This window comes from Ascaphus truei, chromosome 11 (assembly GCF_040206685.1).
Source record: "Ascaphus truei isolate aAscTru1 chromosome 11, aAscTru1.hap1, whole genome shotgun sequence".
NCBI classification, from domain to species: domain Eukaryota; kingdom Metazoa; phylum Chordata; class Amphibia; order Anura; family Ascaphidae; genus Ascaphus; species Ascaphus truei.
This window is the reverse complement of record NC_134493.1, coordinates 57,516,455-57,536,207: the sequence shown is the minus strand read 5'-3', so window position 1 is coordinate 57,536,207 and position 19,753 is coordinate 57,516,455. Positions and strand designations below refer to the sequence as shown.

Sequence of the window (19,753 nt, the reverse complement as noted above, 5' to 3'; positions counted from 1 at the left end):
ACAGAGACGCAGAATGTGATACATCTCATTGTAATCTGTGCACCTGGGAAATGCCCTGATTTTGCTCCCCACATCCCCACCTCTCATCCCTTTTCCCCTCTCTCCCACGCCCCCACATCTCTCCCACACCCCACGCCTCCCTCTCCCACACCCCACGCCTCTCTCTCCCACACTCCCACGTCTCTCCAACACTCCCACCTCTTTCTCTCACCCTTCCCCCAACAGGTCAGGTTTTCAGCATATCCCAGTTTCAGCACGGGTGGCAAAATCAGTCCTTGCATCAGCACTGTTGCTTAATCAGTCCCTGCTTCAGCATGAGTGGCTCAAACAGTCCCTGCTTCAGTACAAGTAGCTCAATCAGAGGCTCAGCCTGAGACTCTGATTGAGCCACATGTGCTGAAGCTGGGATATCCTGAAAACCTGACCTGTTGGGGGGGGGGGGGGGGGGGGGGGTACTGAAGCCTTTGATCAAAAACATTCCACCTTCTACATCACTATGTTACGCTACTATAGAAAATACATCACTCTCCTTCACTTAATGAGTGTCTCTTTAATAATGATCTTCCTGGGTCAGGTATTGTCCAGCGGCGAGGCCCAATCTCTCAAGCACTTTAGTGGTTATATGGTTCACTGGGCCGAAAGTGGTATGTGCTGAGTAGTGAACAGATGAACAAATGTGTGTGTTATATTTGGCTCAGGATGAAGGCAGCTAGGAGCAGCATCTTCCACTCTTGACTTAGGATTTTGATGCTTCCATTACTGCTGCTGGTGCTGATGCCTCTAACACACTTTGTGCTGGGCTGAGGAATATTCTGCAGCTTGATAAACTTCACCTCTGGTACGTAGCTGCTGATCCATGACTCGTAGGCGGTCACAAGGGTGTACACCCCGGGGCGATTTGAAATGGCGCAGCCCTCCCCCCCGCTTACAATGCCAGCTTGGAACCAGGCACCCTGCACCTTACACACCAAAGGTCCCCCGGAGTCTCCCTGCAAGAAAACACTGACCATTTTAATAAAAGAAAATATGAGGTCAACATCTCCCCAATATGACCTCCATTATGTATAACTATTGTGCAAACTGCTCGTCTTGGCAATACTATGTTATTATCACTTGGAATAGTGCTATGATCAGATCCCTACCACAGGGCCATGTATTACACTCAGGATTCTGTACCCCACTTCTGCCCTTTCTCGGTGACCCCTTCAGTCTGTGCCAATGAAAGTGTTTGGCACCAGAGGGATTGATATTGTAGACAGTCGGCACTATCATTCACACCATCAGGATTGGTTACCAGTAGTTAATCAACTATCTAGGAGTCATTGGCTTATAAAGTAAATACAGAACTTCAGGGGTTTGGTAACCAACCTGGCAGGAGTCTTTCTGTCCTTCTTTGTATCCAGCACAGATCTTCTCTTCCTGGATGATGATGCTGCTGGTACTGACTGAGGAGCCCACATGGTACATCTCGTCACAGGTTACACTGTCTATCAGCGGGGTCATCACTTTCTGGAGAGTCTCGGGGTTCGGCAGGCTCACTGAGGAAGGATAAAACTCGTCACCTCTATAATTGGGTGTCTAAGGATCCAGACCTTGGGACAGCAATCTGACAGGTGCAAAGACACAAAGTTTGGAACCTCTTGACTTGTATTGTCCAGTGAGTCTTTGTAGGACTGCACAACTCAAGCAATGGGTGCAGATATACAGATCCTGGCATCATTTAGTCTTTAAGGGTTACTGACTGTGAATGTCAGGGTAACAGAGTAACCAACTCTAACATCTAATTCTGAACTAATTCCAGGTAATATGGACAGTCACCTCTACCAATCCCACAATGGCGATCGGTCGGACTGAACCAAACTATCCTGGACATCTTGGATTCTTTGTAGAGGTGGCATGTACAGAGAGATGCGATGTACTCAGAGGACTTAATATCTTCAATTAATAAGTCACCTATCGTATACTGCCCCGCTCAAACCATTGACCACCAAACTTCACCCACAAACATAGGAAGAAAATAATCCTTTGCACAACTGTCAGCATTTGAGCGCTCATTACCAAAGGCGTCTAATTGATAGAGAACTTACCTTCATAAGCCACTTTTCCCCATCCAGTCACCCAGCATTCCATGCCACAGGGGAAGGTGACAGACGCAGCCGGCAGGCAGACAGGGAGGATGTAATGGGTATACGTGACAGGGTACTCCAACTTCATTAGGGCGATGTCCCCTATGCTGTTCACCGTATAGAGGGGGTTAACTATAATACTCTCCACAGAGACCCAGCCCCCATGAGGATTATATACGGACAGCTGGTACATGCCCAGGTAAACTTTATATCTCAATGGGTTGGAAGACCTGTGGGAAATGGACATAAAACAGCACAAAAAACAACATAAATCTGGTGACGTTGTTCTCGCACTTCAGCAACTACATTTATACAAGGGTGAGCCAAGCTCAGTCTGCTCAGGCTACTAACAGGACAGGTTTTAGTGCAATAAATACCTGAGCATGTTGCCTGAGTGAGAATTACAGTATGGTAAATGCATGTCTGTGATTGGCCCGTGTAAAGACTGTACGTAGCACCCTGTCAGTAGGGTGACATGTTTTGGGGTCCCCGATTTCTGCTCCATACAGCACAGTAATCATTACTAGCACTAAGGAAAGGGAATTTTAGCAAATGTCAGGGGGACATTATTAGGGGCTTCCCCATAAACGCCGCCTCTGACCCATTTATAAGGAAGAGGTGGAAGAAAATGACATGGCTTAATTGATGATAAAATTAACCAGATTACAACATGTTACCGGAATACTGCACATTTCAACATGTAACATGTATGTATTGCAATGAACAGAAACCGTACCTAGAGCATTGAGTATTGTCCTCTGAGTATGAAAGGTTTGGTAGATACTACATTTTAAAGCTACTAGTGGTAGTGATAGTAATAGTAGTGGTAGTGATAGTAGTGGTAGTAATAGTAGTGGTAGTAATAGTAGTGGTAGTGATAGTAGTGCTAGAAATAGTAGTGGTAGTAATAGTAGTGGTAGTAATAGAAGTGGTAGTAGTGGTAGAAATAGTAGTGGTAGTAATAGTACCACCAGTAATTACTGTAAACTCTATGGGTTGGCGTAAACATTCTGCTAAAAGTCCCTCAGATCCCCTCATTTCACGGCTCTGATAACACAGAACCTGCTCTGAGAGATAAGAGGTGACGCTTAGGAGACTCACACAACAAAGCAGTGTGCGGCAGTCAGCACCCACTGGGGGGCGATCAGGGACCCTCCACATAAATGAGAATCATTAAACGTCAGGCTGATCTGCCAGGGCCACTCTCCTTCCACAGCATCCGTACCCCCAACTATCCGACTGGTGGCCACCGGGGTGCCACACACTTTAGGGCGAACTGAGTGAGTCACTAAGAGAGGGTGAAAAACGAAAGGGAACATTACTCTCTTAGCAGATGAAAGAGTTTGAAAGGCACTTAAGGTCAATACAGGTCTCATAACTTTGTGCAAGATACAGACCAATATCTATCTGCCAATCTATACAAATATACACACATATATATATATATATATATATATATATATATATAAACAAAAAAAGACTGCGCCCTTCAGGTGCAATATCTAACACTTGATATCTAAATGAATAAGTGACTAGTCTAACGTCAGCAGTATTAAAGTAGCAGAAAGATATATGTTATCCTGTGATAACTGAATACATACACACTAGTATAATTTAAAAATACACAAAAAAATGAATTACATATATGCAATAAAATAGCTAGATGTTAAAAGCTACTAACTACCATTCTATACCAAATGAGAGAAAAATTGATTAAATAATTGTATTGCGACCAAAAAAAATACCAACAATTATTTTAAAAATATGTATTATACGAAACACACAGAAAAAAACCCTGTATTATGAAAAAAAAAAAAAAAAAAAATTTAAAAAAAATAAAGGGGTGCATGGATTAGGATCTGGCTGCTCTCTGCAAGGAACCAACGACCTCCCAGAAATCTGTGAACAACAAGAAAAGAAAGCGCCCGATCCTAGTGCAACATGAAAAAATACACTTTTAATAAAAAATGGTAGGTCCAACACATTTAAACTCACAAACGAATAAAAGGTAAAAGCATGTAATGAGTATACTCATTCCCCAACTGCACGATGATGTCGCTCCACTTGCACGCCTCTCTCTCCTTCTGTGAAGTCCCAGCTTCTTTGAGCTGCCGTCTAGCAGAGGTACAGGAACTGCACAGCCTCTCACAGTATGACCCGGAAGTCCACCACTCTCACAGCAGTATCCGGAAGGGAGGTATTGTGAGTAAGACCCCGCAAAGGCGGATGTATACACCCGCAGCAAGCAAAATGTCCTTGGAGGGTCCGTGGGGTATTGGCAGTAAACGGTGAGTATATTCAATCTCAATAGCTTAAAAAACTCTTCCCTACGCGTTTCATCACTCTCACGGAGATTTCATCAGGGGATATATGACAGAAGTGCGTCATAGCTATTTATACAGGTGTATGTTAATCAAACCATCTACTGGCTGATACAATATAATAATTGTATCACTTCCATTGTGTGTTTTATTTCATATATAATCATAACCTATGAAGTGTTTAATTATTGTAAAATGTTTAGGTCATTGGTTGTCTTCTTGCAATTCATTGTAATACTAATTGAGTACATTCATGTGTTTTTACTCTATAGTGATCAGCCAGTAGATGGTTTGATTAACATACACCTGTATAAATACACTGGCGACACACTTTATTCGAGCTCGGCTAGTCCCACGAATTCGGGTATACCCGGGTGTATTGAGGTTTGTGACTGTTTTCTGCCCGAGTGCATTGAGGTATTTTCCAGGCAGGGATTGAAGCATTTTATTCCCGCTGGCTGCAATACTGCACAGTATATATATATATACTGCATTACAATTCATGAATTTATGCCATCTGGTAGACACGCGAAGCATTGCAGCCTATTAAATCCTAATCATTATCATTTAACAGATCAGCCGCCCATCAGCCAGGCATGAACCCAGGCTGGGAAGGCAAATGCAACGGGGCTTGTCAGAGGTGAGGAGCGGCGCATTCCAGGGATCTGCCAGGTACATACCGGGTATTTGCTCGAATAAAGTGTGTCGGTGCAGTATGCCACTAAGTGAGGTGGGCTTAGCAGCCATTTTATTTGCGGTTGTGTGTGCGGCCTTACGGATGTGGAGGAAGGAATGAGTTGAGTGACTTTAACCTGGACAAAAGTGAGGGTTAAGCCTGAAAGAGGGCCCACCCTAGAAGTCTAGAATTGTTGAAAAGAAGGGTGGTGGTCACTGACCACACATCGGACTGAGCCAGGGTGCTAATTAAAGTGATGATGGGAGGGGGCCTACGGTTTCTGTGGGTATCGTCAGTTTGGGCCTTACCCCATCACCAAGGTGTCTACACCCATGTCAAATCTTGTAGGGACTGGATCACGAGACACCTACCCAAGTACCATCTTGGTAACCACAGATATTTAATGTCAACTATTCAAGAACTACTCAAAGTCGGTATATAAGCAACAGCGCTTACATTAGGTACTAAAGAGAAGACTTGGGCTGTACATTACAACTTATTCCCCAGTAGCTCATAGTAATGTCACTATACATAGAAGCACCATTGCAAAACTACGTTTGACGTCTCTGGGGGGTTCTCCATGTGTTGCGTGCCACTCAACAGAAGGGAAAGGACCTCGTATACCACCACAAATTCTAATCCAGTTCATAGTTTATCAAAAGGTTATGCTCACGTTGGAAGGGGGCAATGTGTGTTAATGAACATTGAACTAGACTACAGATTGGTCCTTTTATCATCCCAGAACCAGACAGGACAGAAAACCAGGGCTATTGTACCTTCCATCTGTTGCCCAATTCATTGGTGGTGGGAGGTGCAGAGACAATGGACCACAATGTTACTACTGTATGTACTATGTTACATTCCACTCCTGAAATAATGAAACCTCTCTCTACCTCTATCTCCCTCAAAGAGAACAATGTCATCAGTTCAACTACGGACAGAAGCCACATCAGCAACACCACTAACCAAGGTAAGATCCTCACCGACATCTCCGATCGCACATCGACGAGTTCATCTCACAGTACTGTATTTACATATAGTTCATTCCATTAAAAGTCTACAGTCCATAAACAATGTGCAAACATCAGCAACACCACTAACCAAGGTAAGGTCCTCATCGGCATCTCCGATCGCACATCGACGAGTTCATCTCACTGTATTTACATATACTATATAATAATTGTATCACTTCCATTGTGTGTTTTATTTCATATATAATCATAACCTATGAAGTGTTTAATTATTGTAAAATGTTTAGGTCATTGGTTGTCTTCTTGCAATTCATTGTAATACTAATTGAGTACATTCATGTGTTTTTACTCTATAGTGATCAGCCAGTAGATGGTTTGATTAACATACACCTGTATAAATAGCTATGACGCACTTCCGTCATATATCCCCTGATGAAATCACCGTGAGAGTGATGAAACGCGTAGGGAAGAGTTTTTTAAGCTATTGAGATTGAATTTACTCACCGTTTACTGCCAATACCCCACGGACGCTCTAAGGACATTTTGCTTGCTGCGGGTGTATACATCCGCCTTTGCGGGGTCTTACTCACAATACCTCCCTTCCGGATGCTGCTGTGAGGGTGGTGGACTTCCGGGTCATACTGTGAGAGGCTGTGCAGTTCCTGTACCTCTGCAAGACGGCATCTCAAAGAAGCTGGGACCTCACAGAAGGAGAGAGAGGCGTGCAAGTGGAGCGACATCATCGTGCAGTTGGGGAATGAGTATACTCATTACATGCTTTTACCTTTTATTCGTTTGTGAGTTTAAATGTGTTGGACCTACCATTTTTTATTAAAAGTGTATTTTTTCATGTTGCACTCGGATCGGGCGCTTTCTTTTCTTGTTGTTCACATATATATATATACATATATATACACACACACACACACATATATATACATATATACACACACACACACATATATATATACATATATATACACACACACACACAGATATAGCTTGATGTTATCTCCGGCTCGCTGCCCGGCATCCTGAGCCAAGCCTGTCCCTCCTGTGAGATTTCAACAAATTTTCATGCGGGTTATCCATGATTTAACCTGGGATAACCGTGGCCTGAAAGGGGGCAGAGATTGAAATTTAGCTTTGTCTGCAATTCTGACCAGAAACGCAAGTCGGCGATCGCAAGTTTTTGTGTCTTAAAAATCTAATTTGAAAGTCCCCACAGACCCGGTGCCTTTGATGGCTTTAGTGACTTGACCCCTAACTCCCGATTTAAGAGATGAGTTTGCAGCTGAGCAGCAAAGATGGGAAGAGAGAGCGTGATGAATATTAAAGCACAGATTCTCAACTTCAGTCCTCAAGAGCCCCCAACAGGTCAGGTTTTAAGGTTATCCCTGCTTCAGCACTGGTGGTTCAACCTGTCACTTATTCCTGTTCATGTGTGCACGACCCTATATCACACAGATATTTAGCACTGTATTGACAGTACTGTATGTACTTCCAGGTACTGGAGCTTTCCTCTGGTAAGCCTGAAGTCTAGGACAGTCTGGATTTCAAATTCCTTTTGTCCCTCAACCAAGAGGGCTTCAGGAGGGGACATCAAAGTAGGAGACTGGGGATCCTGTATGAAGGGTTTGAGTAAGGACGTATGAAAAACTGAAGGGATCCTCATGGATGCTGGCAACCACAGGCGGTAGGCCACTGGATTGACTTTCTCGATAACGGGAAATGGGCCGATATACCTGGGTGCCAGTTTAGCTGTGGGAACTTTCAGTCGGATGATTTTAGTGGACAACCATACTTTTTTGTCTCGGATTGTACTCAGGCGTTTCACGACGATATCGGTCTGCCTGTTTTTTCTGCATAGAGATAGCTTTTCTGAGGTTCTGCTGAATCTTTTTCCATGATTCTTGAAGATGCCGAATCCTGTTGTCCGGTGCTGTTACCCTGGAGATGGGTCCTGCAGTAGGGAGAGCTGCGGGTTTAATTCCCAAGTTGGTAAAGAACGGAGAGTCCTGTGTTGATTCGTTGCGAAGATTATTGAGAGAGAATTCGGACCAAGGGAAAAGATCCGTCCAGTAGTCCTGGGTATCTGAGATGAAGCAGCGGATGAACTGTTCTAGGGACTGATTCGTCCCCTCCATCTGGCCATTAGTCTGAGGGTGATAGCCGGAGGAAAAGGAAGGGAGATCCCTAGTTGTTTGCTGAAGGCCTGACAGAATTTTGAGATAAATTGTGAGCCTCGATCTGACACAATGACTTGGGGTCCCCATAAAGACAGAAGACCTCTTTGATAAAGATTTCGGATAATTTGAGTCCTTTGGGTAGGCCTTTGAGGGGAATAAAATGGGCATGCTTAGAAAATCAGTCAACCACCACCAGAATTGTATTCCTACCCTTGGATACCAGTAGTTCCACGATGAAATAGAAGGAAAGATGAGTCCATTGACGATCCGGAATCGGGAGGGGTTGCAGCAAACCTGGTGGCCTGTTACGGGGAGTTTTGTTCTGGGCACAAGTAGTACATGTAACCTGGCACGCATGCCAGGCCACCAGAAGGTCCAGTCCAGAAGGTCGATGGTTCTCCTCGTACCTGGATGTCCGGAGCTTTTAGAAGAATGACACCATTCCAGTAACTTTCTACGATATCACTGCACCAAGGGAGGGATGTATATCTGTCTGTAAGAACATATCTGACTTATGTGAACACCTTATATCTAACACTGTGAAAGGGAGCGGATATTAAGCCGGCCTGCTCCGTTTTCTATTAAATGACATTCCCATTTTTTGGTGTATTGGCTCATAACGTTTGTGCTAGGGATGCAAAACATTTATATACTGGACATGCATTCCCACCATTATCAGCTGGTGAAGAAGCCCCCAAGTAACGATGCTTTATCAAAAGCTGTGAATATCTAAATCAGAGGGTAAGTATGACCCCTGGACTTTGAAAAAGAAGGGGGAATTTTAGTTTTTTTCCCGCACAAAAAAGGATGGCTATCTCTGAAGCCACGGCCCAAGCACCCACTGAAGATGCATGTGTGGGGTGCAATCTCTAGACGTGGACAAGGATGCATAATCATCTTTGAGGGTAAAATAATGCACAAAGTCACATGCTGTAGCCTTATGCACTGTAAAACTGCAGTGTATTCTGTACCCAAATGTTCATCTTTTTCATAGTTTTTTCTTTTCTTGTTGCAGGAATCATGGATAAAGTATTTTTTCAAGACTATATAAGGCTATATAACCTGACTGAAATCGCCTAATAAACAGGAGAGATTTTTGACGCACACTTGTGTCAGACTCAATTATTTCTCCTCCGAGCTGCTCGTACTTTTCCAGGGCTGTAACAGTGGGAAAGGCCTCCGGAGGTGTGAAGTCGATCCGAGTACGGAGAAGGTCCCTACGTATCCAGTAGAGGATTAATTATTTACAGAACCCGATCGAATTGGTCTGGCATGTGATGAAGGATCATGTAAAAAAGGTTGTTAACCTGTCCACCAAGAGGAATGAAGAAAAGGAATAATGAGTTTCTAGAACGACATACTCACCGTACAAAAATGCAACAATTATATTGACCATATTAGCAGCGTTTTCCCCATACTTTTAGAGTGTAATGGGCAGGCCACCAGCATGTAGTAAGGTACTGTAATGTAGTAAGGTAGGTACAGTAAGTATAGTACAGGTATGGTACTGACAATAACCTGTTTCAATGTTAGCCTTATATTAAAGGTACTGTTATTGAACATTAACCATTTTATATCTGCACTTATTCTCCACTTTCTACAGTATATATTATATGCAGTATGTACATTATTTGTATTAGACATGTGTGTATTGCCTATTATTTCTAATAATTAATTATAGTTTAAAGGTACGGTTAGTTATAGTTTATTCATTTTGAGAGCTTGTCAATAGAGTTACACAGTCAAGGCCTTCAATTCCCTAATCCTGCAGCCATTTTTTTTCTTCCACAGGCAATGAAGCACTACAGGAAGGGGGGGGGGTCCAAGTTTATTGTACTGTGTGCATAATAACAGTCTATAGTTTTTCCTAATCCCACCCTCTCTCAATGACAAAAGAAATCCAGGCTCATATGTGCCGAGTGATGGGACTCAGCTAAACCCCATGGCCGGGGGAGGGGGAGGTGTGGTGATCAAGTATTGTACTGAAGAATGCCTTTTTCCTTGGCTTTAACATTGGCAGTGAAGTCATTCTTGAGAAATCACAAGACAGGTCTTATCAACGCTGCACATGCGTGTGAATATGGCAAAGAAAATTCTCAGCCAAGAATAAAAGGCTCAAAGATAATGTGCCTTTTCTTTTTTTTTCTGCCTTGCAATTAACATTGGCACTGAAATCACAATGCACGACTTATCACCCCTGCACATGCGTGTGAAAATGGCAAAGACTCAGTCAATGATCAAAGGCTCAAAGATAATATGCCTTTTGTTTTTTTTAACTCACATCTCATGGACCGGCAGGTGGAGGTGTGAAGAACACATCCAATGCTTTTTCCTTTGCTTTGGAAGGGTGAGGGGGTAGGGAAAGGTGCAATGAAGTTAAGCAGTCTTTGGCTAGAGCTGTGATGACAGTAGAATGAAAATCATTTGAACCGTTTAAAATGTAATAAAAAAGTTAAAACTCCCTTGAGAACATGTTTCTGTGTGTGTGATATTTCCATAAACAAATTAGGTTTTGAATAGTATTCCCCCTCCTTAAAAAAAAGTAAGTGTATGCCACCTCCTCAAGAAATAACAAGGAAATGATTTTAATTATGTAAAAAAAAAAAAAAATATTTTAAAAAATGCATCACATTATGTTTTCTTAAAATCACTCATTTATTAAGCCTTTGTCGAGAAATAAAAAAGTGAATTAATAAAGATATGCCATTTTAATTTTTTTATTTTAATTTTTTTCTGACTTGAAATTAACATTGGCAGTGAAGTCATTCTTGAGAAATCACAATGCAGGACTTTATTTATTTAGTTATTCATATTTATTTTTGGGGTTTCTTACCCGAATTAATGACACATGCAAAGTCTAATTACTGTATTCTGCAAAATGCAACATCATTGATAAAAGAAAACAATAAAATATTGTACAGTAGTGTTTTCCACTAACCAGGAAGCGGAATACTGTAAAAGCAAAAAACATCTCGCTGTGAAATTTTAGTACAGGCTATGACATGTGCAGTAATTGAATCGATCACATACTGTATATACTACAGTGCATACTGTAGTGTTGTCAAAAATATTAGCGTGACAAAGTTTTAAAAGCGTGAAGCTCAAAAATACTGACGGACTGTATCTGTATACAAGTAAAAAAGGCAACGTTTAAAAAAAGCGAAATTAGAGTTCCATCGAACTGCATCCTTATCTTTTGCTGCTTGATTTCAAAGTTTCTTTTCTGGAAAAAAAATGTATACTATTATTTCCGGTACTGCGCATGCGTCAACTTGCGCTATATGGTGCATGTCTACAAGCATACTGTACATTACTGTAGTGTCATTGGGAATTAAAGCTAATACTGTATAGTGTAACACTGTATATATAGTACAGTACATTATATTTACCTTCATTATAAACTTTGCCAACTGGGTGGAGAAGAGCCAATGTCAGAGGGTTATTGTGCATAGAACCTGGAGTCACTCATGTCGTCTGCATTATAGTTGACAGGTGACTGCTGGCAGTGAGATGGGGACAGGTAGTAAGGATTGTAATCAAGCGGGTTCAATAGGTTTTCACTTATGGTCGGCAAGCTATTGCAATCGTATTGGCAAGATGGGGTGTATTGTGCGTAGAAGCTGGCGTCACTCATGTCGTCTGCATTATAGTTGATTATAGTTGACAGTTGACTGCTGAAGCCGGTAGTCAGACGGGGCTAGGTAGTAATCATTGTTGACAGGTGGTGTCAGGTAGCAAGGATTGTAATCAGGCGCGTTCACTAGGTTTTCAGTGACGTCAGTGACGATCGGCCCGTTATTGCAATCATATTGGCAAGCCGGGGTTGGTACATTGCGTGGTCAGGAAATACGAATTTTAAATGGATTAAACCCGACCTTTCTCCTTTTGAAGTTGCAATCAGCAAACATACCGGCAAAACCTTGGAGCACAGACCATTAACCCCTGCTATCTCACTCAGGAGGGGCAGTGCTGAAAAAAACAAACCTCATAAGTTAAAGTTTGCCTTATCGAATGCTTCCACCCACAATGGTTAGGTGAAAATTTGAAAAAATCATAGTTCTCAATGATATGATGATATATCTCTTCTAAAGTCGCCTTCTTATCTGTTCCAGCATTAATTGCAGAAAACATTAGATACAGTATGCGTAACAGACGTTCAGTTTTGAATAAAGACTTGGCATGATGCTGAGTGTACAGGTTCGGTCTATTTAGCAATTGTGCGGGCATAGCAATTGAGAATAATGTACCCAACATTATGTTTACTGTAGATACTTAAATGATGAAAACGCCTACATTTGATAACGTCTTCAGTGACCGAGGTCATTTTACAATGGATCACTGTGGTGAACTCTCTTTTTATCTGTTTTTTAAACACCTGCAAATTGACACACAGTACAGTAACTGTGCTACAATATGCACTGGATAGTGCAAAGGGGATTTATTGTGCCACCTGGCGGATAAACGAAGAACTACACCCAAACAAATCAGAATCCAGGTAATTCAAAGAAATCAACAATGCTAAACACAGGTGTGATTGGTGCGATTCGCCGCGTTAATGCCAACGTTGACTGAGAATAACAAGTGAATCCCGCGTGGAATAAAAGAGATTTAATGAAAACATCTCCTAGAAATGTTCGAATAACGGCCGCTGCATCTGCATATAAGGTTACATTTAGGCGATTTACACCATTTAAAGAAAATTATGTATTCTTATATTATTGGTTTTTAGCTTCCAAGTAAACGTTAGAGTATAAGCGTAAGTTGTTTTTTGAAGTGAAACTTCTTTGCTGGCGCCTACAGGGTTTTCAGGGGTAAAAGTCCTTGCCATGTAACCAAAAACTGTAACGCGAGTGATGTCACGGAACTAATGGGCGTGTGTGGCCGCTGTGCTCGCGCACAAAAACAGGCTAGGCTGCACGGACCCTGCATGTGCACAAGAAGGGGTTTTGAGCCATGGCGCACATGTGCAGAAGCCAATTGTCACCCCCACACACATGCAATACTGCTGATCTTGTGCCCGAGCTCACCCGAAATCTCGTCTTCGGCTGGAGATGCGACGGGGGCTGGCTGAGTTCCCGCACCTCCGCCGGGGGCAGGAGAGATGAGGGGCTGATCCGGCAGGCACCGGCACTCCAGCAGCAGGACACGGAGACCACACACATACTGACTGACACACACACTGACACACACACACTGATGTGCAAATAGCTAAAACATGCATTCTAAGTCAAACTTCATTGCGTTTTGGCAATGAAATTGTGTTTTGATTTTTAATTAAAAACATCACCATCACAAATACAATTTCTGTGTCAAAAGACAAAGAAGTTTCACTTAAAATGTGTGCGCTCTGCACACTTTTTTTCTCCCACATTTTAGTTTGAGTTCTAAAGTAATTATAAAACATTCATTATCCATAGAAAAACACAAAAAAACACAGCGTACGTGATATACTGTACTATTTTCAGATTTAAAATAATAATGAATAAAGTACAATAAATAGCATGAAACATTTACAATTGCATTGAACATATTGTCATTTAATTACAATTCCTTTATATGCTTCAGACAACTTGTAAAATATTTTACATGGAAGGTGTTAAAAAAAATTTGAATCCTGATCACCCCATGTCATGTAATTATCTTACTGGAGATTGTCCAGGAAATGAGGCTTGACAACACGCTTGAGCCCTTTTTATAATGGGCAGATAAGAAAACATGAAGCCATTATACTCACCAAAAGGAAAAAGTAGAAGCAGTACCAGTGTCCTGTATCCCATCCTTATCTATCCTACAACTGAGCAAGCCAACCTTTCGCCCAACGAGGAGAGCAAGTGGTGTTACTGAACTTGCTCTGAGCATCCTTAATGGCATTTAGATGTCGTACGAGGGGATGGAGTGTCACCTCCCATCGGGCAGAACACAGGAGTTCAGAGCAGTCGGCAGAATGTGGACAGACCTTCTCTCCTCTGTGATATTGGAACTAAGAACCACATAGAGCACCGGACAATGTTTTCCTCTGAAGAGAGAGAGTGAGTGTTGACAGAAGGAAGGTTAGAGGGACACGAAGTGTGAAAACTGCAGATATTTTGAGGTTGGACATGGTTTCTTGCTTACATTTATCTCATTCTCCCTCAAATCCCCCCTTTATATATTAACTAAAACAAGGAAGTCAATTTACAGCATGTTGAAAACCAGTACAAAAAATATATCAATGGCGCTCTGCACTAATAAAATATAAACATATAATATATAGTAATGGAAATATACAACCAGTGGCGTGGATGTTTCTCCTGGGAATGGATGTTCCACATGTGATGGGAAAACATGTAAGGGAAAAAAATTCACAACATAGTGTAATACTGTTAGGCATACATACAAACATATAACATAAGACGGACGCTGAGAACAACAGGTGACCAATTACAAACACATTTAATAAAGCATATCATTAAAAATACATAAAATACATAAAATAGAAACTGTTAGGACACTCCAACTCAGGTGGGGGTACCTGCTTACCAAAAGTAAGAAGGTATCAGGCAGTGGATATATAAGAGTATCCCCTCTATGGATGGCTGCTGCTGCACCGGACTGCTGGGCTCACACGTGTGTTGTTTACCGTGGATAGTACTTGCTCCCTCTGTTTGTGGCAATCGCCTCTGTGCGCCGTGGACACGGAAGATTCTCGTGTCTGCCGGGGAATGGTAGTTCCTTCCTGCTCGGCTGTTGGAAGCGCGCCAAACGGAGCTGTTTGTGGACGCGGATGGATATCCGCCCGGATTCGGCAGCCAACGGACATCTGCTAGCAAGTTCCAAGGGGGATGTCAGGATTGCCTAGACCTCCTGCCTAGCCATAGCTTCCTTGTCCACTGGGTGTGCTGCTGTCTTCTGTTGGCTCTGGGTTCCTCTGTCTGTCTGTCTTCTTGTTGCTCCTGTCTCTGTCCTTTATAGCTTGCTTCCTGTCTGTTGCTTTTGCCTTTGCTTGCTAGTCAGACTCCTGCAGTATGCTCATGCCTGTCTTTGATCCTGACCTGTTTCCTGTACCTGTACCTGTATTTGAGTCTGCTCACAGTAAAAGCCCTTGCTAGTAATCTGGCTTGTCCCTGGTTATTCCTGCTCCCCGGTCTCAGTCCCTGCTCCCTGTTCTTAGTCCCTGTCCTGCCCCGCCTGTCCTGTTCCAGTCTCCTCGTTGCCGACCTCTGCTTGTACCTAACTTCGCTGCCTGCCGCCTGCCTCGGACCCCTGCTTGTACCTGACTTCGCTGCCTGCCGCCTGCCTTGGACCTCTGCTTGTGACCCCTACTACGCTCGTGCTGTTCCGGCCACCGAGATCCTACCCGCCACAGGAGTCTCCCGTGACAGAAAGCAAAGGCCACTTCTGGATCTCGCTGGAACAGATTCTTCTTCTGCCTGCACCCTTTCCTGCCTGCTGCAGCAGACCACATCCGCATGGTTGAAGATAAGTACTTTCGTTTCTTTTTTGGAAATCCAAGTTGGGATTTTGAAAGGTTTCAGATTTGACTGCAGGGTTCTCTGTCTGATATTCCTATGTCAAAAGTTTCAGATCTAACTACAAGTTTACTCTGGATTAGTTTCCTGCTGTCTATGATATTTCTATGCCTGATATCAAAAGTTTCAGATTCAACTGCAGGTTTTCTTTGTCTATATGATATCCCTACGCCTGATGCATAAAGATTTAGATGTAACTGCAGGTTTTCTCTGTCTGTCTGATATCCCTACGCCTGATATCAAAGGTTTCAGATTTGACTGCAGGGTTCTCTATCTGATATTCCTATGTTCAATGTCAAAAGTTTCAGATCTAACTATAAGTTTTCTCTGTATTAGTTTCCTGCTGTCTATGATATTTCTATGCCTGATATCAAAAGTTTCAGATTCAACTGCAGGTTTTCTTTGTCTATATGATATCCCTACGCCTGATGCATAAGGATTTAGATGTAACTGCAGGTTTTCTCTGTCTGTATGATATACCTATGCCTAATGCCTAAAGATTCAGATATAACTGCAGGTTTCTCTGTCTATGTTTTTTCCTTGCATTTATAATCTCTGTGACTGATGTTAAAGTCTTTAAGGGTCAGCTCTCCTATCTTGTGTCTCTCTGTGTCTAATATTCCTGTTGTTCATTCTAATGCTTCTGTTTTAAAAACACATTTCCTCTTTACTGGTGTCTTGGGAAGTGTGGTTTAATTATGGCTCCCACTCAAACAGTCTTGAGCAGTAAATGTGAACACAGTACCACTGATTCTTCAGAACTTCTCAAAGCAAGGAAGAAGAAGAAGAAGAAGGGAGGCATTACTGTGGAAGTTGCAGAAGGAATTAAGAATGAAAATTTAACCTCAGAGTCTGCATTTGATGAAAGAGATATGCTGCAGCTTAAGGCAACTCACAGACGTAGCCCAAGAATAGTGGAAGAGAAGAAAGATGCTCCTACTCAGACGCTTCAAGCTGCACAGAAAGCGATTGATTGTCTTTATGAACGTTTAGATAAGGAGCAAGAGGCCAAGATTGCACTACAAAGCTGTCTATCTTCAGCAATTGCTAAGTGTGTTCTCCAGGAGAAAGAAAGAGAGCAGTTGGAGAGGGACAGGGTAATCCTGTCAAGTAAGCTGGAGAAGGCCTATGCTGATAATGCGCAGTACCAGAATTTCATGGCTCAAGTTGGCGCAAAACTGGAAGCCTCTGAGGAGAAGAATTGCCACTTCAACATAGAACTACGTTCTTTGAGAGAGATCTTCGAAGGATTAAATAGCAGTTTTGAAATGGTAACCCAGAAGTGCAAGAATCTCTGTGTCCAGGTCAGTGAAGGAGATAAGAAACTCCATGAATTAGGAGAGGAGAAGAAGCAGTTGGCACAGGAAAAGTTGGATATGCAGACAGCACTGCAGAATGCAGAGAGAGTGCTGCAAGAGGAACGTGTCTCCCTGGAGCGGCGCACTCAGGCAGAGAATATGCTGCAGAGTCAGCTGCGAGAACTACGTGCACATCTGCAGGACGCCAAGGAGAGATGGGTGAATGCTGAAGAGAGACAGCGAGTATTGCAGGAGGAAAGTTTCCAGACTGCCTACAAGATAAAGATGCTGGAAGAGTATTTGAGTACCCAGTGTGTCCCCAAAGAACAGCATGAGGAGCTGAAGGTCACACTGAGCATAACCAGAGCCTCGCTGGAGGAGGAGAGGTCTGGGAGAGCACGGCCCGGTTCTGCCTCCAGCAGAAAGTCTCTTTCAGACTCTGGTTCCACAGAGACATCCCCTCTCAGTCCTCCTGGAGACGTGGGGGAAGTGGGCGACCTGAAGGAGTTTGTTCTGCGCCCCGCGCCACGCGGTGTCACCGTCAGATGTCGGATCAGCCGAGACAAGAAAGTGATGGACCGAGGACTGTACCCCACCTACTACATGCACCTGGAGCGGGACGAAAACCACAAGCTCTTTCTTCTCGCTGGGAGGAAGAGAAAGAAGAGTAAAACGTCCAACTACTTGATATCTATTGATCCGACCGACATGTCCCGGGAGGCGGGCAGTTTTACTGGCAAACTCCGATCCAACCTAATGGGGACCAAGTTTACAGTGTTTGACCGCGGTGTTAGCCCAGCCAGGGCTCAGGGACAGTCAGAGAATGCAGCGTCCCGGCAAGAACTGGCGGCTATTTGCTATGAAACTAACGTCCTCGGGTTTAAGGGTCCCCGGAAGATGGCGGTTCTCATTCCCGGAAAGAATTTCAATCACGAGCGCATCCCTTTCCAGCCACACAATGATTCGGAGAGCCTGCTGTCTAAATGGCAGAACAAGTGTCAGGAGAACATCATCGAGCTGCACAATAAGGCCCCCGTGTGGAATGATGACACTCAGTCTTACGTGTTCAACTTCCACGGGCGTGTCACACACGCATCTGTGAAGAACTTCCAGATTGTGCACGACAATGATCTGGAGTACCCTCTGCCCACTGACAAGCCACCAGAGGTGGGTCACCTTGAGTCGCCGTTTCATCAAGGCCTCCGGGAAGAGCCTGGAGGATCGTCCGGAGAACGCTCCTGAGAGGGGGGAGTAATGTCAGGATTGCCTAGACCTCCTGCCTAGCCATAGCTTCCTTGTCCACTGGGTGTGCTGCTGTCTTCTGTTGGCTCTGGGTTCCTCTGTCTGTCTGTCTTCTTGTTGCTCCTGTCTCTGTCCTTTATAGCTTGCTTCCTGTCTGTTGCTTTTGCCTTTGCTTGCTAGTCAGACTCCTGCAGTATGCTCATGCCTGTCTTTGATCCTGACCTGTTTCCTGTACCTGTACCTGTATTTGAGTCTGCTCACAGTAAAAGCCCTTGCTAGTAATCTGGCTTGTCCCTGGTTATTCCTGCTCCCCGGTCTCAGTCCCTGCTCCCTGTTCTTAGTCCCTGTCCTGCCCCGCCTGTCCTGTTCCAGTCTCCTCGTTGCCGACCTCTGCTTGTACCTAACTTCGCTGCCTGCCGCCTGCCTCGGACCCCTGCTTGTACCTGACTTCGCTGCCTGCCGCCTGCCTTGGACCTCTGCTTGTGACCCCTACTACGCTCGTGCTGTTCCGGCCACCGAGATCCTACCCGCCACAGGAGTCTCCCGTGACAGGGGACAGGATTCACCACCGAGTCTGGAGGACCTCTCAGAGACACCCTACGCGTTTCGAAAGTCTTGCTTTCTTCCTCAGGGGTAAACGTAGTATAAAAAAGTAGTCCCTGTATGTCCCGATATATATAGTCCCGGATTAAAGGTGCAGTACATCAGAATAAACTTGCTCATGCGCGGATGTGTACTTTGGGACTCTCAGCGTCTCGAACAAAAACATATACACAAAAACAAACATGGAACATAAGATGACAAGTGATACATATCAAATAATAATAATAAATTTACACTGTCTAAAAACTTAAATAATAACAATGAAACATAAGAAATATATAGCCTAATCTCAGAATCATTATTGATATTATCAGATGGGCAGATGAGAAAACATGAAGCAATTATACTCACCAAGAGGAAAAAGTAGAATCAGTACCAGCGTCCTGTATCCCATCCTTATCTATCCTAGAACTGAGCAAGCCAATCTTTCGCCCAACGACGAGATCAAGTGGTGTTACTGAACTCTCTCTGAGCATCCATAGATGTCTTTCGAGTGGATGGAGTGTCACCTCCCATCGGGCAGAGCACGGGAGTTCAGAGCAGTCGGCAGAATGTGGACAGACCTTCTCTCCTCTGTTTTATGGGAACTCAGGACCACATAGAGCACCGTACAATCTTTTCCTCTGGGGAGAGAGATTGAGTGTTGACAGAAGGAAGGTTGAGGGATACCAAGCGTGAAGACTGCAGATATTTTGAGGTTGGGCATGGTTTCCTGCTAACATTTATCTCTTTTGCCCTGAAAGTCCCCCTTTCTATGTAAACTAAAACAAGGAAGTCAATATACAGCATGTTGAAAACCAGCTTGCAAGGTTCCATACC

The 19,753-nt window shown here is 43.5% G+C and overlaps 2 protein-coding genes across 2 annotated transcripts; one reads left to right on the top strand and one right to left on the bottom strand.

Moving 5' to 3' along the window:
• Positions 1 to 463: 463 nt before the first annotated feature.
• LOC142463601 (serine protease 27-like) lies at positions 464 to 19,553 on the bottom strand. The gene is made up of 5 exons (XM_075566551.1): positions 19,286 to 19,553; positions 3,228 to 3,414; positions 2,088 to 2,356; positions 1,369 to 1,538; positions 464 to 989 (listed from the first exon to the last, which is right to left on the bottom strand). The coding sequence occupies exons 1-5, from the start codon at positions 19,326 to 19,328 to the stop codon at positions 684 to 686; spliced, it is 975 nt and encodes a 324-aa protein (XP_075422666.1). The 5' UTR covers positions 19,329 to 19,553; the 3' UTR covers positions 464 to 683.
• Positions 15,793 to 18,849, top strand: LOC142463596 (uncharacterized). The gene has a single exon (XM_075566546.1). It carries the CDS (start codon positions 16,490 to 16,492, stop codon positions 18,329 to 18,331), a length of 1,842 nt encoding a protein of 613 aa, XP_075422661.1. The 5' UTR covers positions 15,793 to 16,489; the 3' UTR covers positions 18,332 to 18,849.
• Positions 19,554 to 19,753: the final 200 nt, after the last annotated feature.

What these genes read in the sequence shown, in the direction of transcription:
- LOC142463596 (XM_075566546.1), top strand. Translation starts at nt 16,490, where the DNA reads ATGGCTCCCACTCAAACAGTCTTGAGCAGTAAATGTGAACACAGTACC.
- LOC142463601 (XM_075566551.1), bottom strand. Translation starts at nt 19,328, where the DNA reads ATGGGATACAGGACGCTGGTACTGATTCTACTTTTTCCTCTTG. An exon ending in GATTCTACTTTTTCCTCTTG is followed by an intron (nt 3,415 to 19,285) that starts GTGAGTATAATT and finishes ACCCTCTCTTAG; the next exon opens with TGACTCACTCAGTTCGCCCT. An exon ending in GACAGAAAGACTCCTGCCAG is followed by an intron (nt 990 to 1,368) that starts GTTGGTTACCAA and finishes GTTTTCTTGCAG; the next exon opens with GGAGACTCCGGGGGACCTTT.